Source organism: Garra rufa, chromosome 19 (genome assembly GCF_049309525.1).
Source record: "Garra rufa chromosome 19, GarRuf1.0, whole genome shotgun sequence".
Lineage (NCBI taxonomy): Eukaryota > Metazoa > Chordata > Actinopteri > Cypriniformes > Cyprinidae > Garra > Garra rufa.
The window spans coordinates 22,048,295-22,061,023 of NC_133379.1; the positions used below are offsets into that span (position 1 = coordinate 22,048,295).

General features: G+C 36.7%; 1 protein-coding gene across 1 annotated transcript in view; it reads left to right on the top strand.

The window, feature by feature from the left end:
* arhgap32b (Rho GTPase activating protein 32b) overlaps nt 1–12,729 on the top strand; it is a 93,176-nt gene that overhangs the window by 4,473 nt on the left and 75,974 nt on the right. Inside the window, exon 2 of the mRNA XM_073823983.1 lies at nt 11,519–11,627. Coding sequence (XP_073680084.1) covers nt 11,519–11,627 — 109 coding nt within the window. The remainder of the gene's footprint in view (nt 1–11,518; nt 11,628–12,729) is intronic.

A 12,729-nucleotide genomic window follows, 5' to 3' on the forward strand; every position in this document is an offset into this window, starting at 1 on the left:
GTGTCTCACAAAAGTGAGTACACCTCTTACATTTTAGCAACCATTTTAGTATATCTTCTCTAGGGACAATACTATAAAAATGAAACTTGGATATATTTTAGAGTAATCAATGCTCATATAGCAGTATAGATTTACTGTCCTCTGAAAATTACTCAACATACAGCCATTATTGTCAAAGTAGCTGGCAGCAAAAGTGACTACAAGTGAACTTTTCTAAAGTGTCAATGTATTGTGTTAGCACCATTGTTATCTGGCACTTCCTTAATCATCCTGAGCATGGAATTGACCAGAGCTGCACAGGTTGTTGCTGGGATCCTCTTCCACTCCTCACGGAGCTGCTGGACGTTAGACACATGGTGCTTCTCTGCCTTACGCTTGAGGATGCCCCACAGGTGCTTAAAAGGGTTCAGGTCTGGAGACATACTTGGCATACCACCCCATCACCTTCACCTTTAGCTTCCTCAGCAAGGCAGTTGTCACCTTGGTGATGTGTTTGGGATCGTTATCATATTGGAAAACTACCATTCCACCTAGTTTCTGGAGGGAAGGCATCATGTTCTGCTTCAGAATGTTCTGTACATAATGGAATCCATGTTTTCCTCAATGAACTGCAGCTCCCCAGTACCAGCAGCACTCAGGCAGCCCCAGACCATGATGCTACCACCATTATGCTTGACTGTAGGCAAGACACAATTTTCTTGGCACTCCGCACCAGGGCATCGCCACACATGCTGGACACTATCTGAGCCAACAAGTTTATCTTAGTCTCATTAGACCACAGGACATGGTTCCAGTAATTCAGGCTCTTGGACAGGTTGTCTTCAGCAAACTGTTTGCGGGCTTTCTTGTGAGCCAGCTTCTTTCTGGGATGACGCCTATGCAAACCGACTTGTTGCAGTGTGCGTCATATGGTCTGAGCACTGACAAGCTGACCGTCTACTTCTGCAACCTTTAAAGCAATGCTGGCAGCACTCATGCGTCTGTTTTTAGAAGCCAGGTTCTGCACCTGACGCACAGAACCAGTGCTCAACTTCTTTGACTGACCCTTGCAAAGCCTGTTCCGAATGGAACCCATCTTGGAAAACCTCTGTATGTCCCTGACCACTGTAGTGTAACTCAGTTTCAGGGTGTTACTGAACCTCTAATAGTCTTGGCCATCTTTGTGGAGAGCAGCAATTATAATTCCTAATTCAAATCCTCAGAGTTCTTTGCCATGAGATGCCATGTTGAACATCCAGTGGTCAGTATGAGAGAATTGTACTTAAAGCACCTAATTTTAACTGCTCTAATACAAGATAAACAAGTTTGTATGGTCCTGTCAAGCAGACAAAACATTAACCTGATAAATAGAACATGTGGCTTTGCATGGTTAAACAACATACTGCTGTTATCACTTAGGGTGTACTCACTTTTATTGCCATCTATTTTGACAATAATGGCTGTATGTTGTATACTGCTATACAAGCTGCAGATTGACTACTAAGTTTCATTTCTATAGTATTGTCCCTTGAGAATATATACATATATTCATGTATGTAATATATATAAATGGTTACTGAAATGTGAGGAGTGTACTCACTTTTGTGAGATACTGTATATGATAGCTATAATCCAAAAAAATATTTGAGGGGGAACTATTCTTTTAAATGCAGTCTCTTAGTCTGTGCGTAGTGAACCCACAGATTGATTGAAAACCACATGTGAATGCTTCGTCTAATTGTGATGCGCCAGTCCTCCAACAGACCGTCATTTCATTTCTCCAAAATCCCTCTTCAGGATGGAAGAGTCGCAGAAGCATATGGTCTGTGCCGTTGATTTCACTGCCGGCAGCCTCTCGTGTTAAAAAACATTTCATCTTTGGTGAGTTTAATAGGAAAGTGTTACTCTGTGTGGGCTGGTTTGACTCGCATTACTTCACTGACACTCTGCCACTGGAGTTTGCAGATAGAGAGTGTCCTGCAGGGGACAACAAGCTCTAGGTCCAGTGTCTTCTGTGAGCACTCGCTTAGACCAATTCTCCAAGGCTAGCTATTGTTTTGATCATTCCCACTCGAAAATGCCCAAACGTATGTGTGATTGAAATAACTTCAATTTTTTGTGTGTGTGTGTAATCCTCCTGATGCCTTCTCTCGAGGGTAGAGAACGCTACCTAATGAAAATGTTTTACAGTAATTTGTTTTAGGGGAAGATGCCTAAGGGGAATCTGTGCAGCAGACAGTGTGAGACCCGCTTCAACATTTTGAATTCTCTGGAGCTCGCTTAGACAGGATCTTCAGAATAGGAGCAGCTCTGATACACTGTTTTTCCCCTAATTTTTGGCCTCACATATAATCTGTGTGTTAATGAAATGCTGACTCAGAGGTGCTTTCGTGATTTATGAAAGCCCAGCATGACCTGCACTAGCCTCTAGGAGTTAATGACTTCCATTGGGATGTGATGAGGGTATTGTGACATAACACAATGGCGACCACTCCATCTCGACCCAAGAAACACCCCAATTATCTCTGTTGCCCTGCAGTGGCTGAAACACAACCATCCATACTCAGATTGTATTATGTCATCAAGATCCACTAGGCCAGAATGGTGCCATATTCAGTTTTTAAATGGGTGTTTATTAATCAATGAGTGCAGACGCACAGGATAGTAATGTGATTAAAAGTTGGAATAGATGTTGTCTGTACCCACTGTCTTTTTATGCTGATTGTTAGGAAAATTCTAGGGATTTGAGTTTTGTAATTAAAGTGATATGTAATTAAAATCTAGATGGGAAAACTTATTCATGGCAGATCTCCAAACTGTGACTAAATTAGTCTTATAAATGTGACAGAAATAAAAATGCTCAACAAATTAAGTCAGGAGATATGTGACCAAAATGTGGTTTTCTCAGATATAATCTATAAACTCGCAATTCTGACCTTTCCTCAGAATTGCTTGATATAAACTCACATTTCTGACGTTTTACCCTCTGAATTGTGAGATAAACTTGCAATTGTGAGTTATAAAGGCCAATTTTGAGGGGGGGAATATTGATCTTCAGAATTGTGAGAAAATAGTCAGAAATGTGAGACATAAACTCACAGTTGTGAGAAAAAAAATCATAGTTGTGAGTTTTTATATTGCAATTGTGACCTTATTTTTTTAAATGTGAGTTTATATCAAGAAATTCTAAGAAAAAAAAAGTCAGCATTTCAGAATTGAGTTTACATCTTGCAATTCTGACTTTGTAACTTAACTCCAAGTTGTGTTGTAAAAAGACTGCTCAGAATTGAGTTTGTCTTTCAATTTTGAGAAAAAGTCAGAATTGTGAGACAAACTTAATTTCTCGCAAATGTGAGTTTAGAAACTTGCAGTTCTAAGGAAAACTCATAATTGTGTTTTTATCTTGCTATTCTCACTTTATTTCTTGTAAATGTGAGTGGATATCATGTAGTTCTGAAAAAAAGTCATAAATGTGAGTTTATATCTCCCGGTTTCATTATAAAAAAGTATTTCAATTGAAACTCAGAATTATCTCTTATTTGTCTCTTAATTCTGAGAAGCAACAGTCATAATTGCGAGTCATGATTTAAAAGTCAGAATTGTGAAGAAAAGTCAGAATTGCAAGATATAAACTCACAATTGTGAGTCATAATTGCAAGTTTTTATCTAGCAATTCTGACTTTATTTCTCACAAATGTGAGTTTATAAACTTCCAATTCCGAGAAAGCAATTGTGTTTTTATCTTGCAATTCTGACTTTATTTCTTGTAAATGTGAGTTTACATCATGCAGTTCTGAGAAAAAAAGTCAGAATTGCAATCCTGACTTTATAACTTAAATCCCAGTTGCGTTATAAAAATTGAATTTCAATTGAAAGTTAGTATTGTAAGTTTGTCTCTTAATTCCTAATTGTGAGGGGGGAAAAAAGTCAGAATTGCGAGATATAAACTTGCAATTGTGAGAGTCATAATTGCACATTTCCTAGTTCTGAACTTATTTCTCGCAAGTGTTAGTTTAGAAACTCGCAAATCATAATTGTGAGTTTATATCTTGCAATTTTGAGTTTATAACTTAAAGGAACCGTATGTAGGATTGTGGCCAAAACTGGTACTGCAATCACTTTCAAAATACTGTAGAACTGTGTATCCCCTCCCGCTCCCCCCTGACTCGAGGTTGCCAGCTAAGCTGCAGGAGTAGGCTGCTACAAGGAGCTTCCAATGGCAAGTGACGAGTCCTACACAGTAATTTGTTTTTCTTCTGTTAATTATGTTTATGCTTCACAAGAGATGTTTTGCGAAGTAATTATGTATCGCAAAAATTTACAGATGGCGATTAGCCAAATATTTCGCAAAGATGTACTGTAATACCACATTTCAGTTGGAACATAGATTGTTTTCATACCCTGCTAGTGGTGCGATATAAAGCTTTTTATGAACGCATTTAGCACTGCCGACCGTGGAAAATCCACTGTGTACGGAAGCAAAGTTAGCCAAACATAGATGAATCTTACCTGTCCAGGAGAAAATAAGCAACGTTGGCGTCTGTCTTCAAATTCTTCTCTCTTTTCAGCCGTATCCATCTTTCAAAGGCATCTCCTATACCAATCCTTGTTTTATTTCGGACTTTGTCACGACGTATTTCGGATTCATAACGAGGTCTTTTAGGTTTCGTAACGTTATACATGTTTTATCGTACATGTTCGTATAGCTGCAGCTGGAACAGAGCTGGCAACCCGGATCACAAAACTCTACTGACTTCGTGATTGGTAGATAGCTGGAGGGTGGCGCCTCAGACCAAAACACAAAACGACAACAATAACATCAGTTGAGGGCTGCAACTCTCACTTTTAAATGACAATATCCTGGCCGGACCACTGTTGTCAGTGATATAAGTATTTGAAATGAACATAATTTCTTAATGTCTAGTGACATGTCAGGGCCATTTTATGATTAACTGACATAAATTTCTTACATACGGTTCCTTTAACTCCCAACTGAGTTATAAAAAAGACTGTCTCAGAAATACAAGTTTATGTCTCAATTCTAAGAAAAAAGTCTGAATTGTAAGGAAAAATTGTCAGAATTTTGAGATATAACTCCAATTGCATTATAAAAAAAGACTGCATTCAGAATTAAATTTGTCTCTCAATTCTGAGAAAAAAACTGAATTGTGAAGAAAAAAAGTCAGCATTGCAAGTTTTTATCTCGCTATTCTGACATTATTTCTAGCAAATGTGAGTTTAGAAACCCGCAATTCTGAGAAAAGTTTTTATCTTGCAATTCTGACTTTATTTTTTCATAAATATGAGTTTATATCATGAAATTCAGAAAAAGTCAGAATTGTAAGTTTATAAATTGCAATTTTTGCTTAATTTAATAAAAAAAGACTAATCTCAGAATTACAAGTTTGTCTCTCAATTCTGAGAAAAAAAAATCTGAATTGTGAGGAAAAAATGTCAATTGCGAGATATAAACTTGCAATTTAAAGTTTGAGTTTATAAACTCGCAATTCTGAGAAAAAAGTCAAAATTGTGAGTTTATATATTACAATTCTGTCTTTATTTCTCAGAATTGCGACTATTTCTCATAATTGTGAGTTTATGTCTCGCAATTTGGACTTTATAACTCGCAATCCTAACTTTTATTCTGATTCTGAGAAAAAAGTCAGAAGTGCAATTTGTAATTTTGAGATTAGTCACAATTACCTTTTTTTACCTTTTTATTCAGTAGCGGAACGGATTCTTTAGAGTTAGAAAAAGGTTAATTAAAAACTTGCATATAAGTTGTTTGAATCAGACTGAATCAGCGAATGGTTCAGAACCATTACTGAGTTCACAGACTCATTTTGTTTATACTAATGCTGTTAAAAAAAGGAAATAAACTTATTAAAAATATTATTGTTTATTAAGTATGTGAGACATATCTGTAATTATTCAGCTGAAGTCATTTGGTAATTGTTAGTAATTGTTCATTTTAGAAGCCAATCGTTTCCTAGTCATTTAATTTAGTTTTTTTTTTTTTTTGTCTAGAGCTCCTAGTCATGGTGTAATGTGTCAAATTGTCAGTACCTGACAGCACAATGCTTGTATTCACAGCTAAAAGCATAATCAGATTAGCTAAAATATTATACAATTTAATAAGCACACAGTGGGTGGGGGATTTGCAGTAATTTTTGAATGGCGGGAGGTCCAATTCTGCGGAAATCTTTAGAGCTTACTGCGAAGTTCTGCGGGTGCAGATTCCGTGTGGGCCTGTCATTAGCGTTATAGCATATCTCGCTAACCTCACCCCGGAAAACCCTGCTTATCTTCACATGTACGTGATGGAATCTCCCGCTCCATCGCACCATGCCTCATTGAGCGAGCGCTCTTGTTCCATAAATGATTCACTAACCAAAATACACACAGGCCCGTGGCTGCGGCGCGTTGTAGTTCAAGTAAATGTGATTAATCGTGTTATTGATTAAGCACTGCAGTTGGTTGCACCTGGATCAGCGAAGAGCCCTGGCACGGTGTCATAATGCAGCATGCTGTTGCTTTCTGGACATCCTCCATCCTGGTAATTATAAATGCAAACTCTGCTGTGTCAGAACTGCATTGAGGAGGTGACAGTTTGAGGTCAGCAACGTATGGATAACCCAGCCACTTCTATTCTGCTTTGAAATGTTAGATGTGTGTTCATGTGAGCAACCTGACAGCAAGAGGGGGAGGAGATGTGAGGAGTATGTGTAGTACAGAGACCTGGATGAATAATGTTTTGAAGCTCAGAATCACTTAATCTTTATTTCCAGTAACAATACTGTATCTAAACAGCCTCCGAGCAGGATCGATTTGCACAGTGAAATTGTGTACAGTATTAAGAGGGACTTATCTTGAATTAAGTTTGTTTTCTCCCCCCGTAGGCAATTCTTTTTCTTATTTAAACAAGAATCTGCCAGAATCTATTGCGGTTTTTTGCTTAAGAAAAAAATATTTGCCAAAGGCGTAAGAAAAGTGAACTTAGTATATATTCTGTGTGCTTGTTAGTTCTGCTTTTCAAGTGTATTGATTTTGTCTTAAAGGTATAGTTTACCATAAAATGAAAATGATGTTAATAATTACTCATCCTCATGTTTTTCCAATCCTGTAATACCTTCGTTCATGTTCTGAACACAAATTAAGATATTTTTGATCAAACCCGAGAGCTTTCTGAACTTGCATAGATGCAACACAACTACTAGTTCAAGGCCCTGTAACGTTTTCTCGTAGCTTTGTAAAATTAAGGTTGAACCACTGATGTCTCATGGACTATTTTAATAATGCAGGGTCAGAAAGCTCTCTGATAAAAAAAAAAAAAAAAATCTTAATTTGTGTTCAGGAGATGAACCAAGGTGTTATGAGTTTGTAACTCACAATTGTGAGAGTCATAATTGTTTTATCTTGCAATTCTGACTTTATTTCTTGTAAATGTGAGTTTATATCGTGCAGTTCTGAGAAAAAAAGTCAGAATTGCGAGTTTATATCCGCATTATAAAAAATAAATTTCAACTGAAACTCAAAATTGTGAGATTGTCTTTTAATTTTGAGAAAAAGCTCAGAATTGTGAGGGGGAAAAAAGTCAGAATTGCAAGTTTTTATCTCCCAAGTTTTTAAACTCGCAATTCTGAGAAAAAGTCATAATTGTGGGTTTTATCTTGCAATTCAGACTTTATTTCTCATATGTCTGAGTTTATATCTCACAATTCTGACTTAATTCCTAACTGCGTTATAAAGCACTCATCTCAGAATTGCCAGTTTATGTCTCTCGATTCTGAGGGGAAAAAAAAGTCAGAATTGCGAGTTTATATCTTGCAATCCAGACTTTATAACTTAACTCTCAATTGCATTATAAAAATTAAATTTTAATTTAAACTCAGAGTTGTGAGTTTGTCTCGTAATTCTGAGAAAAAAACCCTCAGAATTATGAGGGAAAGAATATAAACTTGCACAATTGCAATTCGGACTATTTCTCGTAAATCTGAATTTATGCTAGTGTTGTAACTATACTGGAATTTCTAACTTCGATACGGTACCTTGAAAAATATCGATATTCAATACTATTTTCGATACCACAGAGAAAAAAAAACTGCCACAATATTAAGGGGGTACATTTATTTTTTAATTTAAAGATAAATATAACATATAAGTCTAGAACATGACAATGAGGTACAGTATATGCATATGTACACTGCTACAGCCCTGTTCAGCTTCTTAGCTTCATTTGAGTTTGCTTCATACTTTCTTAGCTGGTTTTCTTTTTAGACCACATTTTTAAAATTAACTGAACTAACTAATCTCAGAACTTAAGTTAATGGTAAAAGATATTTGTTAACATTATTTAACATGACTAAACAATGAAAAATACTTCCAAAACATTTATTAATCTCAGTTAAAGGTTAATTTAAACTATCATTTACTAATACATGAACTAATTAAAATGCAAAGTTCTATCTGTTAATATTTTTTATTGGACCAGAGCTAACATGATCCGTTGTATTTTTATTACCTACGGTTATCAAAGATTAAAATTTACTGTAACAAATGCATTGCTCATCGTTCATAAATGCTGGTTAATACATTAATATTATTTGATGAACAGATTTTAATGCCGAATTTATAATCACCGATCCATGCAAGCAAACATGCGTGCATCACACACGAAAACAATGCTCTGGATAGACATTAAGACAAATTGCAGAATTTAAGTATTGATTTTTTAAAAAAAATAAAGTTAAATAAGTGCAGTTAACTTACATTTGACCGCAGTTAAAGTATTTACTCGTCTAAGATTCCTCAATCAGATTATATTAACGAACTACGGTAAAAAAACGGGACAACACTCATATCAGCAACAATAATAGGCAATCTTATTTAATGATTCAGTAATAGTTCAAATGAGAACAGTTACCAATCTCTCGAAATGTTTTATATAGATCCGGGTGTCTGTCTTTCAGGTGCTTTGCGAAATTAGTGGTGTTAGCGCCTTTTGTTAGCACTGCACTGCTCTGTAGCAACTCTTATATATTGGCTTGCTTGTGTACTTCGGCTTTCCATGACCCATGTTTCCATGGGTCGCCACACTCGCCTTTCTATTCGCTTCACTTGAATGAGACGAGACAGGCACTGCGGTCACGCGCCTTTGTGGAGAAGTGAAAGTGACAGCTCGACTAGTATCGATACTTCGGGAAAGTAGTATTGGTACCGTTCAGATATTTCAGTATCGATATTTATCAAAATATCGATATTTTTGACAACGCTAGTTTATGCCTTTCAATTCTAAGAAAAATAAGCCAGATTTTTTATCTTGCAATTCTGACTTAATTTCTCATGTCTGAGTTTATATCTCACAATTCTGACTTAACTCCTAACTGCGTTATAAAGCACTCATCTCAGAATTGCAAGTTTATGTCTCTTAATTCAGAGAAAAATAAGCCAGAATTGTAGGGAATTTTTTTTAACTCAGAGTTGTAGGGGTGTAAATATTAATCGATTCGTATCGATGCATTGATTATGCAGCCGACGATTCAATGCATCGATTCGTTTGCAAGAGTATCGATTAATGTGTTTATTTTGCCGCCTGTTTGTTCACCTGTCTATTTTTAGCATCTGTTCCGACCTTTCTTTTACTGTCTATGGCTCCGACGTAAGCGTACTACCTACTCCTAAGCTGCGGGTGGCGCTAACCTCATTACTTCACACGCGTTACTTACGTTTCACAGTCTATCTATGTTGTTCATGTTCACACGCAGTTCATCTACTGCAGAGGATGTGTGACCATTAACAATTTTGTATAAAAGAAACTTTTTTTTTTAAACAGTGAATAGGCTAATGGGCCATAGTAGACCTGCACTATAAGCATTAGACTTTATTTATTTATTTATTTTTTGTTCTTATTACAATTTATCTGATTGCACTTTTGATGCAGTAACTGTTATATTTGCTGTTCTATTTGCAGTTTATTGAGCACAACTGCTATAGTGTAACATACACATTATGTGAATAAAATAATGTTTATGTATTCTCAATAAAAGGCAAATTATTTACAGTTTTTTGTTGATTTTTTGTTGATAGTAATGAATGACAGAATTTTCATTTTTGGATGAACTACCCCTTTAAGGATGTTCAGATATTTTATCGAAAACAATACAAAACACTTAAAGACAGTTTTTTTTTTTTTTAAATCATACTCTAAATGTCCTTTTCCTTAGACCAGGGGTCACCACACTCGGTCCTGGAGAGCCGGTGTCCTACAGAATTTAGCTCCAGCCCTAATCAAACACACCTGAACCAGCTAATCAAGGTCTTAATAGGTATACTTGAAACTTCCAGACAGGTGTGTTGAGGCAAGTTGGAGCTAAACTCTGCAGGACACCGGCCCTCCAGGATCAAGTTTGGTGATCCCTGCCTTAGGCTGTTCTTTGTTGTTCATTTCTGGTCTTCCTCAAGATCGTTTTGTCATTTTGAGTTGAATCAATATCAGATAAAAGAATAATTTTAAATAACACTCATATCTGTGTACTGCTCCTGCTCCTCAAATCATCTTAAAAGTGCCTTCCCTGGCACATTCCTTATGGCGAGAACCATTTTCACCGTGCTCTATAAATCATCAGCGTAATTAAAGGTCTTACAAGGATGCAAACCATGTCATTAATTTAGCTCAGATTTGTGTGGTGGTGTCAAGTTCTCGTTTATTGCAGAATGGCAACATATATTTAAAGTAAAATACAGACATGCTCTCACAGTTAGTGGATGTATCGTTGTAGGGTCGTGTATTATACTCCAAAGTAAGAGTGTCTGTTCAAAGCAAATATATAAACATTCAAAGCCATTTTCCAGGTCATCCAGATTGGTGTAAGCCATATAGTAACTTTTATGTAATTCGTTCCATGCCTTTTTATGGAAACAATTTTCTGTTCTGTCAGAACATGCCGGTACCACTGACCGCACTGCGCTTTTCATCTCTGATCAGTGGTGGTTTGTCATTTTGCCCATATGAGATGAGCCAGACTGCCACTTTTTCTCTCCCAACCACTCATTCACCAGGCTTGGAAGGAAATAATATCTTCGCTTTCTTTCATATCACCCATTAAAGACCATATGATTATGATTAACTAGAATGCAGGCTTTTCCAAAGAAACCTGCATATTCCCCCCTTCACTTGGCAGATATCCCTACATGCTGTTGAAGGGATCTCTTTTTGATTCCCTGCTGTGCATGCTGGATAATAATTTTTCCCTTTCGTGTCACTGTGATTAGTTTCGACATCTTGCCTAATTGAAATGATGCTGCCATTAACACCTCTGTGAAGGATGGGATGTTCTAATTCACCGCCTTACATTGAGGACGTGTCATTTTTGCTGTCACACTGCCTGTCTGATATTCCACTCAGCTCCGCTGTCGTAATTCTCAAAGGCAGCCGCAAAGCAGGCTATATCCATTTAGTTCACAGTCTATCAGACTGACCCTGCCTCTTTTCTCTCTCTCTTTCTCTCTCTATATCCCATCCCCTCTCCTCTCCCCTCAGGGGCCTGAGGCCTGGACGGCACCCGGAAGAAGACGATATCGTGCCAGAGCTTGCCAGGAGCATCCACCCCCGAGAGCGACCTGACTGGGAGGAAACCATCAGCGCAATGGTGAGGAGCCAAGTGCTTGTAGTCTCGCACAAATTCAGTGACTCCCTCCCACACCATACTTTTACAACGCCAGTAGTAAAGAGAGCAAATAGCAAAGCCTCAAGTTGTGAAAATTAAAGAGCCACTGCTTGCTCTACGATATATAGTATCACAGTCATTTCTGAAGGATAATTCTGTTCTTTTTTTGTGGGTAGTTGATTCTTTTAGATAAGACTCATATATTGCAGCTGTAGACTGTCAGCCTTTATTACCTGTCTGTGGGAATGTCATGCTCTTGTCAGATGCCTGCAGAGGGATAATGTAGATTTGGTCATTATCCAACGAAAGGCAGATTCATTCACTGACTAGCATGAGGGGCTTCAGATTTATATTTATGGTAAACAGAAAACCTATAATGGAGGACTGGAAGCTCGGGTGTCTCTAGTTAAAGCAATAAATCTAATATTATGCAGAACAAAAGGAAAAAAATTATACTACCATTCTAAAGCTTGGGGTCTGATTTTTTTTCATATTTATGCTTAGCAAGACATTTATTTAATCAAAAATACAGTAAATTGCTAAATATTACTGCAATTTAGGGCTGTTTAATCAATTAATCACATCCAAATGTTTTTGAAGTCTCTTATGCTCACTAAGGCTGCTTTTATTTAATCAAAAATACAGTAATATTGTGAAATATTGCAAAAAAATTAGGGCTGTCAAAACGATTAATCTCGATTAATCGTATCCAAATGTTTTTGAAGTCTCTCATGCTCAGCAAGACTGCTTCATTTGAACAGAAATACTGTAATACTGTGAAATATTACTACAATTTAGGACTATCAAATCGATTTATCACAATTAATCGCATCCAAATATTTTTGAAGTCTCTTATGCACATCAAGGCTGCATTTATTTGATTAAAAAATGCAGTAATATTACTATAATTTAGGGCTGTTAAAACGATTAATTGCGATTAATCGCATCCAAATGTCTCTGAAGTCTCTAATGCTCAGCAAGACTAGTTTATTTGATCAAAAATATAGTAAAATTGTGAAATACTAATACAATTTAGTGCGGTCAAATCAAATAAGTGCAGCCAAATGTTTTTGAAGTCTCTTCT